Source organism: Chiloscyllium plagiosum, unplaced genomic scaffold (genome assembly GCF_037043375.1).
Source record: "Chiloscyllium plagiosum isolate Xiang-an unplaced genomic scaffold, Cpla_swu_hap1 HiC_scaffold_7, whole genome shotgun sequence".
Lineage (NCBI taxonomy): Eukaryota > Metazoa > Chordata > Chondrichthyes > Orectolobiformes > Hemiscylliidae > Chiloscyllium > Chiloscyllium plagiosum.
Window position 1 is genome coordinate 111,446,975 of NW_028270145.1, and position 18,304 is coordinate 111,465,278.

At 46.5% G+C, this 18,304-nt stretch overlaps 1 protein-coding gene across 1 annotated transcript in view; it reads right to left on the minus strand.

Moving 5' to 3' along the window:
• Window positions 1–18,304, minus strand: part of LOC122551951 (receptor-type tyrosine-protein phosphatase-like N) — a 241,737-nt gene that overhangs the window by 17,446 nt on the left and 205,987 nt on the right. The window contains exons 17-20 of the mRNA XM_087989355.1: window positions 11,992–12,069; window positions 10,819–10,938; window positions 8,722–8,888; window positions 491–544 (exon numbers count right to left, since the gene is read on the minus strand). Of these exons, the coding sequence (XP_087845481.1) occupies window positions 491–544; window positions 8,722–8,888; window positions 10,819–10,938; window positions 11,992–12,069 (419 nt within the window). The remainder of the gene's footprint in view (window positions 1–490; window positions 545–8,721; window positions 8,889–10,818; window positions 10,939–11,991; window positions 12,070–18,304) is intronic.

An 18,304-nucleotide genomic window follows, 5' to 3' on the forward strand; every position in this document is an offset into this window, starting at 1 on the left:
TATAGACTTAACCCTCTAAAGTTGGCACAGGTTCAAAAAGAGATTGAACGCTTGCTCAAAGACAACATAACTGAAGTAAGTTGCAGCGACTGGAGCTCATCCATGGTAATGGTGATGTGACTGACTCTTAGCTGTCCTCTGAAATGAGCGAGAGCCACTTAATTCAAGAGCAGTTATGGATGGGTTGGATATGCCAGTGATGGCAACATCCCACGAAAGAGTAATTAAAAACTTTCAAAAGGGGAAACTGAACAAGCACATGAGAGGGAAATGGGATCATGCTCTGCACTGTTACTGAGGGGCCCAAGGCTCTTAAAAACTGAGTCAAGCCATTCATTTCACACTTGACATGGAGTCACTAGACTTGGCAGCCATTGTTCTGAGTGTGCATCTCACAGATTCCTATCCAATTTCTTATGAATTCCTCTTAATGAAGCAGTAGTCAGTGTTTATTTACAAAGTTGGAGGAAGCTGGCCGACAGGTCCTTACCTGCAGTGAACGATTATAGGGCAAGAGCGACCTCTGTAACACTTGTTCACCTTTCTGCAGAACAAAAAGAAAACCATGACAGAGTATTGAGGGCACAGGAACAGGCCAATCGGCCCAACTGCTCTGTGCTGGTATTTATGTTCCACACAAACCTCTTCCCTCACCCAAACCCTAAATCCCACCCACCTCCCCCTCCAAGCATCTCCCCGAATTCCTCCCACTGTTAGGTGCTGTGGGAGCTCGTTTCTTGTCTGGTCAATCCTCCTTCACTTCAGGAGCTGATCTGAGAAGGTTGGTGTGTCTCTATCTCGTGCACACACTGAGAACCAGGGTGCTCCGAACACAGGTGCACCTCAAAGAGCAAATTCCAACTATTCAAATGCAGAGCGGTTTGAGCTGAGATGTTTCAGGGTAATGCTAGATGTTGATAAACCAGGAGAAACTATCCAGAGGTGGGAGGGTCAGAAACCAGAGGATTTTAGCTCACTGGCAAAACAAAAACGTTGTGGGGGGTGGGGGGGCAATGAAGAGATTTACTTTTCTCTGTTCAGCAGGTGGTTGTGATCAGGAATGTGGGAAGGATGTTTCCCGCGGGCTGGGGGAGGTTTCAAACAGAGGAAACTGCGTCTGCATTCTCTAGAGTTCACAAGAGCGATAGCTGAGCTTATAGAATCAGACACCATTTTTACAGGGTCCGACAGGGTGGATGCAGGAAGTATGTTCCCCCCTCCTTGGGGACAGATGGGCAGGGGGGGCATGTCTAGATGCAGGGACACATAATAAGGGGCAAGCCATTTATGACTCAGAGGAGGAGGAATTTCTTCACACAGAAGATGGTGAATCAATTTCTGGGAATTCATTCATTGATAGGCTGCTGGATACCAAAGACAGCAAGAGAACGTGGCAAAATGGTTTTGAGATGGAAGATCAGCCTTGATCAGGTTGAATGGCTGAGAAGGCTCGATGGGCCAAATGGCCTACTCTTGCTCCCGAGGAGTGCACTGTCTGGAAGTATGGCCAAAGATTCAACAGAGACTTTCAGAAAATTTGGAGACATGCATAAATGTATACATTTGAAAAGGTGAAACTTACAGGGCTCGTGGGGAAAAACAGAGAGAGAGGAGGGGGGAACTAACTGGATAGCTCTTTCAAAGGGGTGACATAGACATGATTGGCCAAATGGCCTCCATCTGTGGTCTAGAAAGGTCACTGTTGTGAGGAGGTACAGACTGTACTGATGTTGTTAACAAACCAACAAACCAGAGAACACAAGTTCAGAAACACAAACAGAAATTGCTGGAAAAGCTCAGCAGGTCTGGCAGCATCTGTGGAGAAAGATGAGAGTTAATGGTTCCAAAGACCCTTCCTCAGAACATAAGTTCAAATCCCGCCTCAGCAGCACAGCAGCTTGACCTCACTTCTTCAATAATCGAAAAGAAATTACAATAACAAGAAGTGACTGTAAAACTTGGGAGTGGATTGTTGTAAGACCAAGTGATTCATTGAGGGAAGGATGCCTGTTTCCTGTTTTTAACCTGCTCTGGGCCTGTACGTGGCTCCAGTCCTACATCACTGCGTTTGACTCCTGATGGCCCTCTGACGTGCTCTAAGCAGATACTCGATTGCCCTGAACCAATGCTAAGCGGATCTCCACTACCTCCTCAGGGGCAAATAGAGGTAAAAGTAAAGTCACCATGGGGATAATCTCTCTCGAAAGAGAGAGAGACACACACACACACAATGGTGGTGGTTTAACCTGAGGGTCAGCATGCCTCAGGCAAGGGGAAAGGTTGAGAAGGAGATTCTTTCATGGTAACCACAGCCCAGTGGGGGATTTGAACCCAGACCATTAACAACACTATCCATCATAAACCAGCCACCCAGACAACTGAGCTGACTGATCCCCAGAGACTGGTGATAAATAACAGTCTCATTAACTTTATATGGAAACAATCTCTACTGTAATATCAGAAAGACAGCAGGACGCTCCCACAAACAACCAGGTAGTGATGATCGGATCACCTGCTGCCAGGACGTGGATCGAGGGAACCATTTTGATCCAGGATATTGTGGAGAATTTCCACACCACCCCCAGTGACCTTCCAAATAATAACCTGGGGATCCTTTACTGGGAACTCAGACTGAGAGGGGGTGTAACTGATCCTATACTGGGAACTCAGACTGAGAGGGGGTGTAACTGATTGTACACTAGGAACTCAGACTGAGAGGGGGTGTAACTGATCGTATACTGGGAACTCAGACTGAGAGGGAATGTAACTGATCCTATACTGGGAACTCAGACTGAGAGGGGTTGTAACTGATCGTATACTGGGAGCTCAGACTGAGAGGGGGTGTAACTGATCCTATACTGGGAGCGCAGACTGAGAGGGGGTGTAACTGATCCTATACTAGGAACTCAGACTGAGAGGGGGTATAACTGATCCTATACTAGGAACTCAGACTGAGAGGGGGTGTAACTGATCGTATACTGGGAGCTCAGACTGAGAGGGGGTGTAACTGATCATATACTAGGAACTCAGACTGAGAGGGGGTATAACTGATCGTATACTGGGAACTCAGACTGAGAGGGGGCGTAACTGATCGTATACTGGGAGCTCAGACTGAGAGGGGGTGTAACTGATTGTATACTGGGAGCTCAGACTGAGAGGGGGTGTAACTGATTGTATACTGGGAGCTCAGACTGAGAGGGGGTGTAACTGATTGTATACTGGGAGCTCAGACTGAGAGGGGGTGTAACTGATTGTATACTGGGAGCTCAGACTGAGAGGGGGTGTAACTGATCCTATACTGGGAACTCAGACTGAGAGGGGGTGTAACTGATCCTATACTAGGAACTCAGACTGAGAGGGGGTGTAACTGATTGTATACTGGGAGCTCAGACTGAGAGGGGGTGTAACTGATCCTACACTGGGAGCTCAGACTGAGAGGGGGTGTAACTGATCCTACACTGGGAACTCAGACTGAGAGGGGGTGTAACTGATCCTATACTAGGAACTCAGACTGAGAGGGGGTGTAACTGATCCTATACTAGGAACTCAGACTGAGAGGGGGTGTAACTGATCGTATACTGGGAGCTCAGACTGAGAGGGGGTGTAACTGATCGTACACTAGGAACTCAGACTGAGAGGGGGTGTAACTGATCGTATACTGGGAGCTCAGACTGAGAGGGGGTGTAACTGATCCTATACTGGGAACTCAGACTGAGAGGGGGCGTAACTGATCGTATACTGGGAGCTCAGACTGAGAGGGGGTGTAACTGATCGTATACTGGGAGCTCAGACTGAGAGGGGGTGTAACTGATCCTATACTAGGAACTCAGACTGAGAGGGGGTGTAACTGATCGTATACTGGGAGCTCAGACTGAGAGGGAGTGTAACTGATCCTATATTGGGAACTCAGACTGAGAGGGGGTGTAACTGATCGTATACTGGGAACTCGGACTGAGAGGGGGTGTAACTGATCGTATACTGGGAGCTCAGATTGAGAGGGGGTGTAACTGATCGTATACTGGGAGCTCAGACTGAGAGGGGAGCTTAAAACCTCATCCAAATAACACAATCTCTACGGTGAGATATGCAGTATCATGCTCTCCGAACGACAACACAACCGAGCTCAGTCAGTGAGGAGACACAGAAAGCTGAGAGGACAGCACTTCCCTCCATATTCTGTGAAGCAGGCACAGCTGCCAATGATCACTTTTGTGACTATGCAACTGGACCTTGAGATTACTAGCTGCAAATCACAAAAATGACACTGGGAGCCATCAGAAGGGGAGTGTCACAGAGGCAACCATCGCAGGGTTAATAAAATGCTGGTTAAACAGGGAGGAAGCACAGGTTAGTGAGTGAGGCAACAGTAGTCTGTGATATAGGCACCTGGCTATTAACACACTGACATTTTAGCTCCTCGACCGAATTCTTACTCACTGAGAGAGCAGAGGGAGCAGCGATCATACACACATACACACGCACACAATCCCTACAGTGTGGAAGCAGGCCATTCAGCCCATAGAGTCCACATCGACCCTCCGAAGAGCATCCCACCCCCACCCACCCCACCCCTCCCCAGTTATCCTGCATTTGCTGTGGCTAATCCACCCTGTCCTGCACATCTTTGGATTGTGGGAGGATACCGGAGCACCTGGAGGAAACAGACACAGGGAAATGTCCAAACCAACTGACCAAGCCATGGGGAGATAGCATTAGTTTTGTTTCTGTGTATTAGGAGTGTCTCGTTATTCATGTTTAAAGATCCTCACTGTGTTAATTTACAACATCTCCACCCCAGCAGAGTTACAAAGGGAGATTGCACAAGTCTTATCCATATTTCATGGAATTTTGAAAGTTCTTTCTTGATGAAGAAACAGCACTTCGAAAGCTTGTGATTCCAAATAAACCTGTTTGAGACTATAACCTGGTGTTGTGTGATTTTTAACTCCTTGAACAAAGGTTTCTGACCATTCCTGGGAACTGGGATGATGATTGGAACAGGAAAGTGACTGTGAATTTTAAGACTTAGATTCCAGGAATAGGATTCTAGGTCGCTGGGTGCTTTAGTGCAAATGTTTAAGCTCAATCTTTACAAAATGAAATCAAGAAATGCGCCACATAAAGTTCCTTCACCTATTGCTGGGTCAGAATCCTCCTTAACGGCAGAGTTGGGGGGGGGTGGGGTGGGGTTCTACTCTCTGAGATCTGCAGCAGTTCTCAAAGGCAACTCACCACCACCTTCCCCAGAGCAACTGGAGATTCCTTGGCTCCGGAGAGTTTGATAATGATGCAGGGACCCAGGTTCAAATCCCACCGTGGCTGATAGTGGAATCTGGATTTGGAAAGGCTAATGGTGACTATGAAAACATTGTCGATTGTTGGGAAAATCTCAGTTGGTTCACTACTGTCCTTTTGAGGTGGAAACTGCCCTCCGAAGTTATTGAGGGATTGACCGTGCTAAATTGCCCAGGGTTTCCGGGATGTGCAGGCTAGCCATGGGAAGTGCAGGATTATGGGTAAAGTGATTGAGGTTCACTCTTGTCAGTGGAATTCATGGAGTTGCTTTTTTATTAAGAGAATGGCAAGTGTTTAGACTAGAAACAATAAAGATTTATTTAAAAATTAAATTCTGGTTTAAAATTCACTTCCAACATGCAAATCATAGAATCCCTACAGCGTGGAAACAGGCCCTTCGGCCCAACAAGTCCACACTGATCCTCTGTACAGTAACCCACTCAGATCCATTCCCCTACCCTATTATCCTATATTTACCCCTGACTAATGCACCTAACCTACACATCCCTGAAAACTATGGGCAATTTAGCGTGGCCAATTCACCTAACCTGCACATCTTTAGATTGTGGGAGGAAACCCACGCAGACACGGGGAGAATGCGCAAATTCCACACAGACAGTCGCTCTGGGTTGGAATCAAACCCAGGTCCCTGGTGCTGTGAGACAGCAGTGCTAGCCACTGACCCACTGTGCAACTGACTAGCAGGAGATATTGTAAACTGTAGCTGTCAGTCAGAAGGACTGTTTGATCTCTCAGGCGAAAGTAAGAGAAGGGTTGTCCCAGTCTGTCAATGTGTCACTGAACTGTGAGAACTTTATGTTAGAGTTGACTTTGAAGACTTTATAACAATTGGTAGAAATTAATATCCTTCCTTATCTTACCTACTAAGGTTAATGGAGGATTTGGAAGTGTTCTTAGTCTAAACAAGTATTTTGTTTACTGGGAAATAATATGAAACAGCTGGCAAATGGATTATAACTGACAGAAAAATTGTAAGATCCTAAAGACAGATAATAATGGTGCCTGGTCAACATCATGAGATTATGGGAGGATCTAGGGCTGTCCATTGAGTTGTCCATCATTGATCAAGAGTTTACTGAGTTGGATGTATAAGTTAAGGGGATGTGGTGAACAATTACATCAGTGTTGCATGAAAATATTGTAATGTGAAAGGTATAAAAATGTATTCAGTTGGGGAATCCAGATGGTCACTGACCTCCAATCTGATCTGGCATTAAGAGGGCAACTGGATCCCATGTGAAGGCCAGAATCTGAGCCGGCTATGAACTCTCCTACTTGTGTGGGAATAGAGCTCGGAATAAAAGTCAATTGTATTGCTGAACACCTCTTTGATAGGAAAAGATGGTGATATAGGGGCAAGGTTACTGGGTGAGTAATTCAAAGACCCTGGAAACTGTGGAAGGGTTTGATACATTGCATTCTGAAGGGAAAAGGCATTGAAGTACTCGATTGACCTTTTCCATACTAAATGGTGGAGCAAGCTCAAAACATTGAAACAGGAGCATAGAAAATTGGAGCAGGAGTGGGCCATTTGGCCCTTCGATCCTGCTCCACCATGCAATACGATCATGGCATAATCAACTTAGAAAGGAATAAATTGATTCGGGATAGTCAACATGGTTTTGTGAAGGGTAGGTCGTGCCTCACAAACCTTACTGTGTTCTTTGAGAAGGTGACCAAACAGGTGGATGAGGGTAAAGCAGTTGATGTGGTGTATATGGATTTCAATAAAGCATTTGATGAGGTTCCCCATCGTGGGCAATTGCACAAAATACGGAGGCATGGGATTGAGGATGATTTCGTGGTTTGGATCCGAAATTGGCTAGCTGGAAGAACACAGCGGGTGGTGGTTGATGGGAAATATTCATCCTGGAGTTCAGTTACTAGTGGTGTGCTGCAAAGATCTGTTTTGAGTTCACTATTGTTTGTCATTTTTATAAATGACCTGGATGAGGTCATAGAAGGATGGGTTAGTAAATTTGCGGATGATACTAAGGTCGGTAGAGTTGTGGATAGTGACGAAAGATGTTTTAGGTTATAGAGAGACCTAGACAAGCAACAGAGCTGGGCTGAGAGGTGGCAAATGGAGTTTAATGCGGAAAAGTGTGAGTTGATACACTTTGGAAGGAGTAACAGGAATGCAGAGTACTGGGCTAATGGTAAGATTCTTGGTAGTGTAGATGAGCAGAGAGATCTCATGTGCATAGATCCCTGAAAGTTGCCACCGGGGTTGATAGGGTTGTTAAGAAGGTGTACGGTGTGTTAGCTTTTATTGGTAGAGGGATTGTGTTTCGGAGCCACGAGGTCATACTGCAGCTGCACAAAACTCTGGTGCGGCCGCACTTGGGAGTATTGCGTACAGTTCTGGTCACTGCATTATAGGAAGGATGTGGAAGCTTTGGAAAGGGTTCAGAGAAAATTTACTAGGGTATTGCCTGGTATGGAGGGTAGGTCTTAAGAGGAAAGGCTGAGGGACATGAGGCTGTTTTCATTAGAGAGAAGAAGGTTGAGAGGTGACTTAATTGAGACAGATAATCAGAGGGTTAGATAGGTTGGACAGTGAGAGCCTTTTTCCTTGGATGGCGATGGCCAGCACAAGGGGACTTAGCTTTAAATTGTGGGATGATAGATATAGGACAGATGTCAGAGGTAGTTTCGTTACTCAGAGAGTAGTAGGGGTATGGAACGCACTGTCTGCAACAGTGGTGGACTCGCCAACTTTAAGGGCATTTAAATGGTCATTGGATAGACTTATGGATGAAAATGGAACAGTGTAGGTTAGATGGGCTTCAGATTGGTTCCACAGGTTGGCGCAACATCAAGGGCCGAAGGGCCTGTATTGCGCTGTAATGTTCTATGGTCTATGTTCTATGGCTGATCATCCAACTCAGTCCCCTGTTCCCAGTTTCTCCATTAACCCTTTGATCCTTTTAGCCCTAACAACTTTATCTAACTCCTTCCTGAAAACATTCAATATTCTGGTCTCAACCGCTTTCTGTCCAGTGAATTCTACCACTCTCTGGGTGAAGGTATTGCTCCTCATCGCAGCCCTAACTGGCCTATCCCATATCCTTGGAAGGTCTGAACTACCTTACTCCCCTATAGTTTCAAATCCCATCACGGCAATGAATCAGTTCTAGTTATTTCAATTATTCTGGAATGGAACGTTAGCCTCAGTAACAGTGGCCATTCAGCTGTCTTTACATAAAAATCACTAATGTCCTTCAGGGAAGGAAATCTGCCATCCTTACCTGGTCTGGCCTACATGTGACTCCAGCCCAGCGAGCCTCTCAACTCACGGGGCTTTTAGGGATTGGCAGTACACACCCCACTGGGGCCTCTCTGCCCTACTCAGAAACATTGCACCCCACTGAGTCACACCAACTCCCATTCCCACCCCCCTACCTTCGGAAGTCCAACAGTGGTCGAGTGGAGGATGGGATACCCTCTGCTGGCCAGCTCAGGAAGTGAAACTGGGTCAGAGTTCGGGTCTCCTGAGATTGCAGGTTTTTCAGATAGAAGCTGCGGACCAGGAAATCTTCACACCAGATGTGCTCAGAGACCAGGTTGACCTGCGGAAGCAGCGGGAAAGGGTGATGAGCACACATCAAACTGGTAATCCCCTTCACCGTAAACCCCCCCGGACTCCCCCAGTGTCTCGGCAGATTCTCCAGGCGACTCTCATGATCTCACAAAAACCCTCCACAGCTTTAACCCAGTGACATGCTTTTCCAAGTGTATTCACTGCTGTAATGCAGGAAACACAACTGATACACAGCAAGATCCCATCAACAGCAACAAGATGCATACCAGGCTCCCTCTGTTTTTAAGATATTGGTGGAAGAGTGGACATTGGGCCAAGACTCCGGGGAGAAGTACAGCCATTCTGCCCATATAATCGATTCCAGCATTTTATAAGATTACAACTCATTTGATGTGACCTCTCCTGTCCACTATAACTATTGGTTACACTGAAGATGAAAAGTCTGTGTGACTCTGTTAGATAGTCATTGTGTCTCATCCAGTGACTCTACTACTGTGTCTTTTTATTTTTGTGTTTTTTAAACTCTGGTCTGAAAATGAGAATTGTTTTTAAACCGGGGATTAGAAGGATTGCTGCACAGAGTGAAAGCAAGCAGTTTGCTATTCACTATGAGCACTGTTTGCACAGCTCTCTGTTACAATAGTGGTTGCAGACGAACTGGAGCCAAGGAGTTGTGTACAAATGGAACTAAACAGTTGGAGCTAAATGCTACAAATGGTTGGCAAATAGTAGCTAATTTTGTGGACCAGTGACAAAGATCTTCTGCCTGACAACAATTACGGGATTGGTTCTCAGGCAGGCGAACAATTTGGGACAGAAAAGATGCAGAGAATGATCAGATCTCCACCATCAGGGACTCTCTATTAGTGTGGCACTGGAAAAGCACATCTGGTCAGGCAGCATCCAAGGAGAAGTCAATGTTTTGAGTATAAGCTCTTCCTGATGAAGAGCTTATGCTTGAAACATTGACTCTCCTGCTCCTCAGATGCTGCCTGACCTGATGTGCTTTTCCAGCATCATACTCTCGACTCTGATCTCCAACATCTGCAGACCTCACTTTCTCTCAGGGGCTCTCTGTTCTCTGCAGTAAAAGTCACCTTAAGCCTGAAGAACACAAGCTGCTCATTCCTCCTGCAGTTGCTGTCAGCTGTAACTTTTAGTCAACCTTTTAGAAGGGAACCAACCACCCAATGCCTCTTGTGAACTAGCGGCAGCATCTGGAAAATGTAGGCGAGAAGCGGAGAGACCATCTCAGCAACACCCTGGACAAGAATCACTGAACTGTCTTCCCAGTTTTTTCCCTCTGTCCATAAAACCCAGGTTTCTTCTCCCTCCTATGTCTGTTCTGTATGTTTGTGTAAGGGGAGTTTATAAGGGGACTAATGTTTTAATTAACAGAGTCATTGGCTGGTGGCTCCTACTTGTCTACCTGCAGTTACAGTTTATTTATTTGCAATGAGTGCTCTTTTATACTGAGACCAGAAACTTGGTGCATACTTCCTGTCAACCTGGGTCGAAAAGACAGGGAAATTGAGGAGTTTTGAGCAGTTATTTTAAAGTCTTCAACATTTGTGATGACACCAGGAATAGTGAGGCTTAATTTCCAGCGTGCCTTCCCAATGAAGTGTAAACAAAAATTAACACGTCTTTCAGAAAACAGATCCTTCAGTCCAACTCATCCACACTGACCAGATATCCCAACCTGACCCAGTCCCATTTGCCAGCATTTGGATCGGAGGGAAGAGTCTTTATTATAAAACTGTGCCCCCTAATTGTAGACTCCTCTATAACGGGAAAAGGTGCTCTCAGGGTCAATCTCCCTCACAATCTTGTGTGTTTCAATTTGATCGCCTCTCATTCTGACTGAACCGACTCGGATTTCCGTCATAAGGCAAACCCCTTGATCCCAGAGATTCCTGGACTGCCTCCTGTTCAGAGTCATCACCCAATCAGCCTACCTCGTAGATGTGGTAGAGAGAAGAGCCTTCATCTGGCCAGTAGCGATCACAAAGCTTAACGCTGTCCTCCAACAACGGGGTGAGCATGACGATGACGGTGCAGCCATTCTCCCACACCATCTGTAATGGCACACAGTGTAACATCAAAGTGATGGAATTAGACCGTAACAACTAGGAACAGGAGTAGGCCATTCGGCCCCTCGAGCCTGATCCCCCCTTCAACAGGATCATGGCTGATCCAATATTCCTCACGTCCACTTTCCTGCCCTTTCCCAGTAGCTCTTGATTCTCCAAATGATCAAGAATCTATCTCAGACTTAAATGTACACAAGCACTCTGGCCCCACAGCTCCCTGTGGCAAGGGTTTCCGAAGACTCCCTATCCCTTGAGAGAAGAATTTCCTCCTCATCTCAGTCTTAAATTGGCACCCCTTTATTCTGAGACTGTGCCCTTTGGTTCTAGACTCTCTAATGAAGGGAAACATCCTCTCAGCATTGACCCTGTCGAGCCCCTTAAAAATCCCGAATGTTTCAAGGAGACCACCTCTCATTCTTCTAACCTCCTGTGAGTAGACTCCCAACCCTATTTAACCTTTGCGCATGAGACAATCCCTCCATCTCAGGAATCATACTAGTGAACCTTCCCTGAACTGGCTCCATTGAAATAATATTTTTCATTAAATACAGGACCAAAACATCTCACAGTACTTCAGATGTGGTCACACCAAGTACTCATACAATTAACCTCACAATCACTGAGTCAAAGTTAAATGGACCTTATAGGATTTAGGTGTTGAAGGATAGGAATGGAGTCAACCTTTATACATGCTCCTGAGCACTTATTGACTGAGATGCAAAGTATAAACCTGAGCCTCCTAACTCATCACCAATAAAAGATCCTATTCAAGCAAATGGATCAAACAGCACCATACTGAAAGATGTCAGGCAACAGAAATCAAATGAGACTTATAGAACCTGGATAAAAAAGTTGGTTGTGTGGGATGGTTGGGGACAGAGAACCCATTTCAGCTCCTACCGTGCCCACTGCTCATGTTAGGCCTCTGGAACTGAGTGCATCACAGAAGACAGAACAGGCAGGTCCAATTAACACACTATCCCGCTCCCCCCACTACGCCACACTGCACACAATCACTGAAGTGGGAGAACCACTCACCTGCCAGAAATCTGAGATGGTGTGTGAGAGGGGACCTTGGGTGGCGATGTAGGCTGGCATTCGGGGATCGTGGTCAATCTGCCAGAGGAACAAACACACAATGGGTTGAGAGAGAGACACACACACAGGGCAAGAGAAACCTAGAGCTCTCACACATCATGGGATAGTCCTTGAAAGACTCAATATGGTTGATAACTGATTGCTGCGGGACACGTCCTGCCAATTTGAGCACTTACTCATTCTTGCAGCTCCCTGTTTCCTGCCACTCAACTCATTTCCTATCCACATCAGTGACTTGCCCTGGATTCTGTGGGCTTCCACTTTACCACATAGATTACCACGTAGATTACCATGTAGATTATGACGCCTTGTTCTATGTGTTCTGCTTCCCTTTCATTTGGTGTGTGTTGGTCTCCACCCCCTAGCCTTCCCTTTCCGGTCACATTCGAGGGGTTTTTAATTTCGCCCCTGATATGGCCTTCTGAAGAAATGATTAGATTAGATTAGATTACTTACAGTGTGGAAACAGGCCCTTCGGCCCAACAAGTCCACACCGACCCGCCGAAGCGCAACCCACCCATACCCCTACATTTACCCCTTTAACCTAACACTACGGGCAATTTAGCATGGCCAATTCACCTGACCCGCACATTTTTTGGATTGTGGGAGGAAACCGGAGCACCCGGAGGAAACCCACGCAGACACGGGGAGAACGTGCAAACTCCACACAGTCAGTCGCCTGAGTCGGGAATTGAACCCGGGTCTCTGGCGCTGTGAGGCAGCAGTGCTAACCACTGTGCCACCGTGCCGCCCGTAACTGGACTTGAAACATTAACTCTGTTTCTCTCTCCACGGACGCTGCCAGACCTGCTGAGTTTCTCCAGTGATTTCTGTTTTTGTTTCAGATTTCCAGCGTCTGCAGTGTTTTGCTTCATTTTGGGCGCAATCTTTAATTGGTCCTTCACCATCTCTTTGGGCTTTTTGCATCATGAAATCTTTTGTTCTTCAACCTCTCTTGGCCTCCAGCCTAAAACAGACACCTTCCTTGAATCTCCCTGACCATTCCTTCCACTGTCTGATAATCTCTCACATATTCTATCGCTGTTCAGTTCTGATGAGAGATCACTGACCCTAAATCTTCGCTCATTTTCTCTCTTTCCACAGAGAGCTGCTGTGTCCTTCCGTGAATACTATTATCTTATTCAGGTATTTCAAATCACAATGGCTGCAACTTCCTCTCAGCCTTCTCTCATTTTATTTAAATTCATTCAGAAGATGTGGTTTTCTTGTGAGGCCAGTGTTTACGACCCATCTTCAAATCGCAGTTAAGAGCCAACCACATTACCATGGGTCTGGAGTCACATGTAGGCCAGATCATACCAGGACAGCAGATTTCGAGGGCGGCACGGTGGCACAGTGGTTAGCACTGCTGCCTCACAGCGCCAGAGACCCGGGTTCAATTCCCGACTCAGGCGACTGACTGTGTGGAGTTTGCACGTTCTCCCCGTGTCTGCGTGGGTTTCCTCCGGGTGCTCCGGTTTCCTCCCACAGTCCAAAAGATGTGCAGGTCAGGTGAATTGGCCATGCTAAATTGCCCGTAATGTTAGGTAAGGGGTAGATGTAGGGGGATGGGTGGGTTGCGCTTCGGCGGGGCGGTGTGGACTTGTTGGGCCGAAGGGCCTGTTTCCACACTGTAAGTAATCTAATCTAATCTAATCTAATTTTCTTAAGGACAGAAGTGAACCGGAGTTTACAACAATCAACAATGGTTACCATTAGGCTGGCCTTTTGGTTTATTCCAGATTTTAACTGAAATCAAATTTTACCATCTGCTAGGGTGGGATTTGAACTGACGTCCCCAGAACATTGGCGACGTCCCCAGTTTGCCATTATCATTATACTATCACCTGTCTCTATGGTCAATCTTCCTTCCCACCTATCCACTTCACCCTCCTCTCCGACCTATCACCTTTGCCCCCACCTCCATCCACCTATTGCATTCTCAGCTAACCTTCCCCTCCAGCCCCACCCCCTCCCATTTATCTCTCCACCTCGGAGGCTCCCAGCCTCATTCCTGATGAAGAGGTTTTGCCAGAAACGTCGCTTTTCCTGCTCCTCGGATGCTGCCTGACCTGCTGCGCTTTTCCAGCACCACTCTAATCTTGACTCTAATGAGAACAGCCTCAGCTCCCCTGATATGTCCATGAGTTAAAGTTCCTCATAGAATCAGACAATGCAGAAATGGTCCTGCAGCCCATTAAATCTGTACTGTCAGAAATCTCGAGACTCTCTCAGCACTGTTGTCATGAATTTTTTTTTTGCCACCCTGCTAATTCCTTCAAATCTGTCCTGTATCTGGAAAGCAGACATGATAATCCAGCTGAGGGTCGAACCAGTAATGAGGGAATAAAATCAAAGAACTGACGACACGGAAATCAGAAACGAAAGCAGAAATTGCTGAAAGAAAACTCAGCAGGTCTTGCAGCATCCATGGAGAGAAAGCAGAGTTAACGTTTCGGGTCCAGTGAGCCTCCCTCAGAACTGATTGCAGCTAGGAAAATATAAGCTGAAGAAGAGGTGGGTGGGGGAGGAAGGAGAAGGAATAAATGACAGGTGGAGACGGAGTCCAGACAGAGAGAGAGAGAAAAACAGTTGGACAGATAAAGGAGTGAATAAAGGTCAGCCTGGGAGATGGAGTCCGTTAGTAGCTGACAATGGGCTGTTTGTAATAGCAGCCCATAGTGTTTTGTGATGGTGCACACAGCCTGGCTACACTGTCTTACACTTTGTACTGTACAGTGCATGTGGAAAGACAGTGATAATGAGCTGCCTCTCACTGATCTCACTCAGGAGTCAGGGTTTTACAAGCAGACACCAAAGACAAAAGGAACAATCATTTTAATGGCTTCAGTTACAAATTATAGCAATTTCATCTTTCTCCCTCTCAGGACAAATTTCAGAGGCTTCACTCATCTTCCTGAAATATATCCTGATATGCATGCTGGGTATGACACACCTGTCTCCCAGTCTGTCACAGAAAACCCACTGGTCACACATAAATAAATTATATATTGCACACCGGACGAACTGTGGATGCTGTAAATCAGAAACAAAAATGGAAAAGCTCAGCAGGTCTCTGCAGCACCTGTGGAGGAAAATAGGAGACAGCGAGGTCTGCAGATGCTGCCGAGTCAGAGTCAATAAAGTGCGACGCTGGAAAAAAAGCACAGCCGGTCAGACAGCATCCGAGGAGCAGGAGAGTCAACGTTTCAGCGTCCCGCTGAAGGGTCCTGCCCGAAACGTCATCTCTCTTACTGCTTGACCTGCTGTGCTTTTCCAGCGCCACACATTTCGACTCCGCAGAGGGAAATCAGAGTCGGGTGACCCTTCCTCAGACCTGCTGAGCTTTTCCAGCAATTTCTATTTTTGTTATACATTGTACACACTCCGATGCAGAGTCACCGGACTCGAAATGTTAACTCTGCTTTCTCCCCACAGATGTTGCCAGACCTGCTGAGTTTCATCAGCAATTTTTGGGTCTTGTTTCAGATTTCCAGCATCCACAGCTCTTTGTTTTAAATTACACAGCTCTGCATTTCTTCATAACAATGACTTGCTTTGAGTCAGTTGAACAGAGAAGAGGCCATAGATAATCTAGAATAGTGAGGAGGCCATTCATTCCATTGTGTTCATGCTGTTTATAAGAACATAGGAATGAGGAGCAGGGGTAGGCCATTTGGCCCCTCAAGCCCGCTCTGCCATTCAATAAGATCATGGCTGATCTTTACATGGACTCAGCTCCACTTACCCGCCCCTCTCACCATATCCCTTAATAACTTTATTGTTCAAAAATCTATCTTTGCCTTAAAAACATTCAGTGAGGTAGCCTCAGCTGCTTCCCTGGGCAGGGAATTCCACAGATTCACAACCCTCTGGGTGAAGGAGTTCCTCCTCAACTCAGTCCTAAACCTGCTGCCCCCTTATTTTGAGGCTATGCCCTCCAATTCTGGTTTCACCCAACCTCCTTTGTTCTGTCTTATCTATTCCCTTCATAATTTTATGTGTTTCGATAAGATTCCCCCCTCATTCTTCTGAATTCCAATGAATATAATCCCAGTCTACTCAGACTCTCCTCATAAACCAACCCCCTCAATCAACCTGGTGAACCTCCTCTGCACCCCCCTCCAGTGCCAGTACGTCCTTTCTGCACACAGTACTCCAGGTGTGGCCTCACCAGCACCCTGTCCAGCTGCAACATTAACCTCCCTGCTTTTAAACTCCATGCGATGAAGGACAATATCCCATTTGCCCATATTGAACCTGCTGCTTATATAACTCCGTATGATTGAGAGATTCTCCAAGAGAACACCAACCTTCAGCACAGTCTTGTAAACACAGACACCCAAATCTGTGTTTTCATCGTGAATTCTCCACTTCTCCCTTGCCCCTCACGCTCTGTAAAACTCACCTGTTTTGCCCAGAACCTGAACTCGATGTCAGGGGAGCAACACCTCCTTCTTGGTTATGAACTACGCAGAGCAGAAAGGGACCCGCGGATTTCACGGGAAATAGCCCGCCAAGTCTGTGACAACTCTTTGAACAACATACGAGTTGCTACCTCTGCTCCCAGATCACATTCCAAAAAGAAATGAAACCGGGCAGGTGACCTGGCATTGACTTAGACACCAGAGAAGACAACGGCAGAAACAGCCCTGCAGAGTCCCCCTCACTGACATCTGGGGGCTAGTGCCAAACCTGGGAGCGCTGTCTCACAGACTAGTCAAGCAACAGCCTGACACAGACACACTGACGGAATCATACCAGACAGAGAATGTCCCGGACACTAGCACCACCATCCCTGGATATGCCCTGTCCCACCAGCAGGACAGGCCCAGCAGAGATGGCAGCACAGTGGTGTACCCTCGGGAGGGAGTCCTCAACATTGACGTCAGATCCTATGAAGTCACATGGCTTCAGGTGAAACAGGGACAAGGAAGCCTCTTGCTAATTACCATAAATATCCCCATCCTCAACGATGGGGGAGTGCAGTATATCAGATAAGGCTGAAACGTTTGTAACAATCTTTGGCCAGCAGTGCCAAATGGATGACCCATCTTGGCACTGCTGAGGTCTGCATTATTTAAACGTGTGCATTTAATGTGAGGGGTAGGCTCTTTTACACAGAGAGTGGTAGGAGGCTGGAACACCCTGCCAGGGATGGAGATGGAGGCAGATAGGGCTGTTCAAGGGGCTTTTAGACAAGCACGTGAATATACAAGGAATGGAAGGATATGGGCCAAGGGCAGGCAGAAGGCCTTGGTTTAATTTGGCGTCATGTTCAGCACGACATTGTGAACAGAACAGCCCGTTCCTGTGCTGTACTGTTCTATGTTCTATTATTCCATATGACATCAAGAAACAGTTGAAGGTCGAAGTTATGGGTCCTCACACATTTCTGATACTAGCTGGTGCATCACAACCAGCCTTGCCCCTAGCTGAGCTGTTCCAGTATAGTTACAACACTGGCACCTTCCTGACAATATGGAAAATTGCCCATTTATGTCCTGTACTCAAAAAGCAGGACAAATCCATCGCAGTCAATTACCACCCCGTCAATCTACTCTCATCCTATTGAAATCAGGAGAAAATGGTTCAGAGATAAGTTTCCGAGAAAAAGGGACATAATTGTATTTTAATATCCTCTATTATTTCTATTTGCTCATGGACATTTGCTCTCAGAACTGTCCAACAGACTAATATTCAATTAGCTTCAGAGGCATACAGTACAAAAGCAGAGAAATTCTGATAAATCAACTGGAGGGTGGTGCCATTTCTGGGCAGAGCAGTTCAGAAAAGATGTGAAAGCAGGGAGAAAGCAGAGAAGATTCAATGGTGTGAGGGATGGGAATCTTCAGTGACTTGGAAAGACGGGAAACGTTAGGTCTGTACTTCAGCAGAACCGAAGATTAAAGGGAGATTTGATAGTTGCATTCAAAATCAAAAGCAGGTCTTGACAGGGCACCTGGGACAAATGTTTCAAGGCACAGAATGAAGGAGCTTGGTAAAAGAAGCAATGCAGTGAGTGGTTAGGATCTGCAGTGCACCGCCCCAAGGTGTGGTTAGAGGCAGATGTGGCTGTGGCTTTCCAAAGGGTAACTCGCAGCATTTGGGAATGTGGAACTCGCTGAGTTGCCCTTGCAAAGAATGTTGGCAATGGGCTGAGTGGCCTCCTGCTGTGCTGTACCATTATCTAGAGCAATCCTGGAGGGTTAGAAATCTATACATGTCTCTCGGCTCTCACAGATGTTTGTAA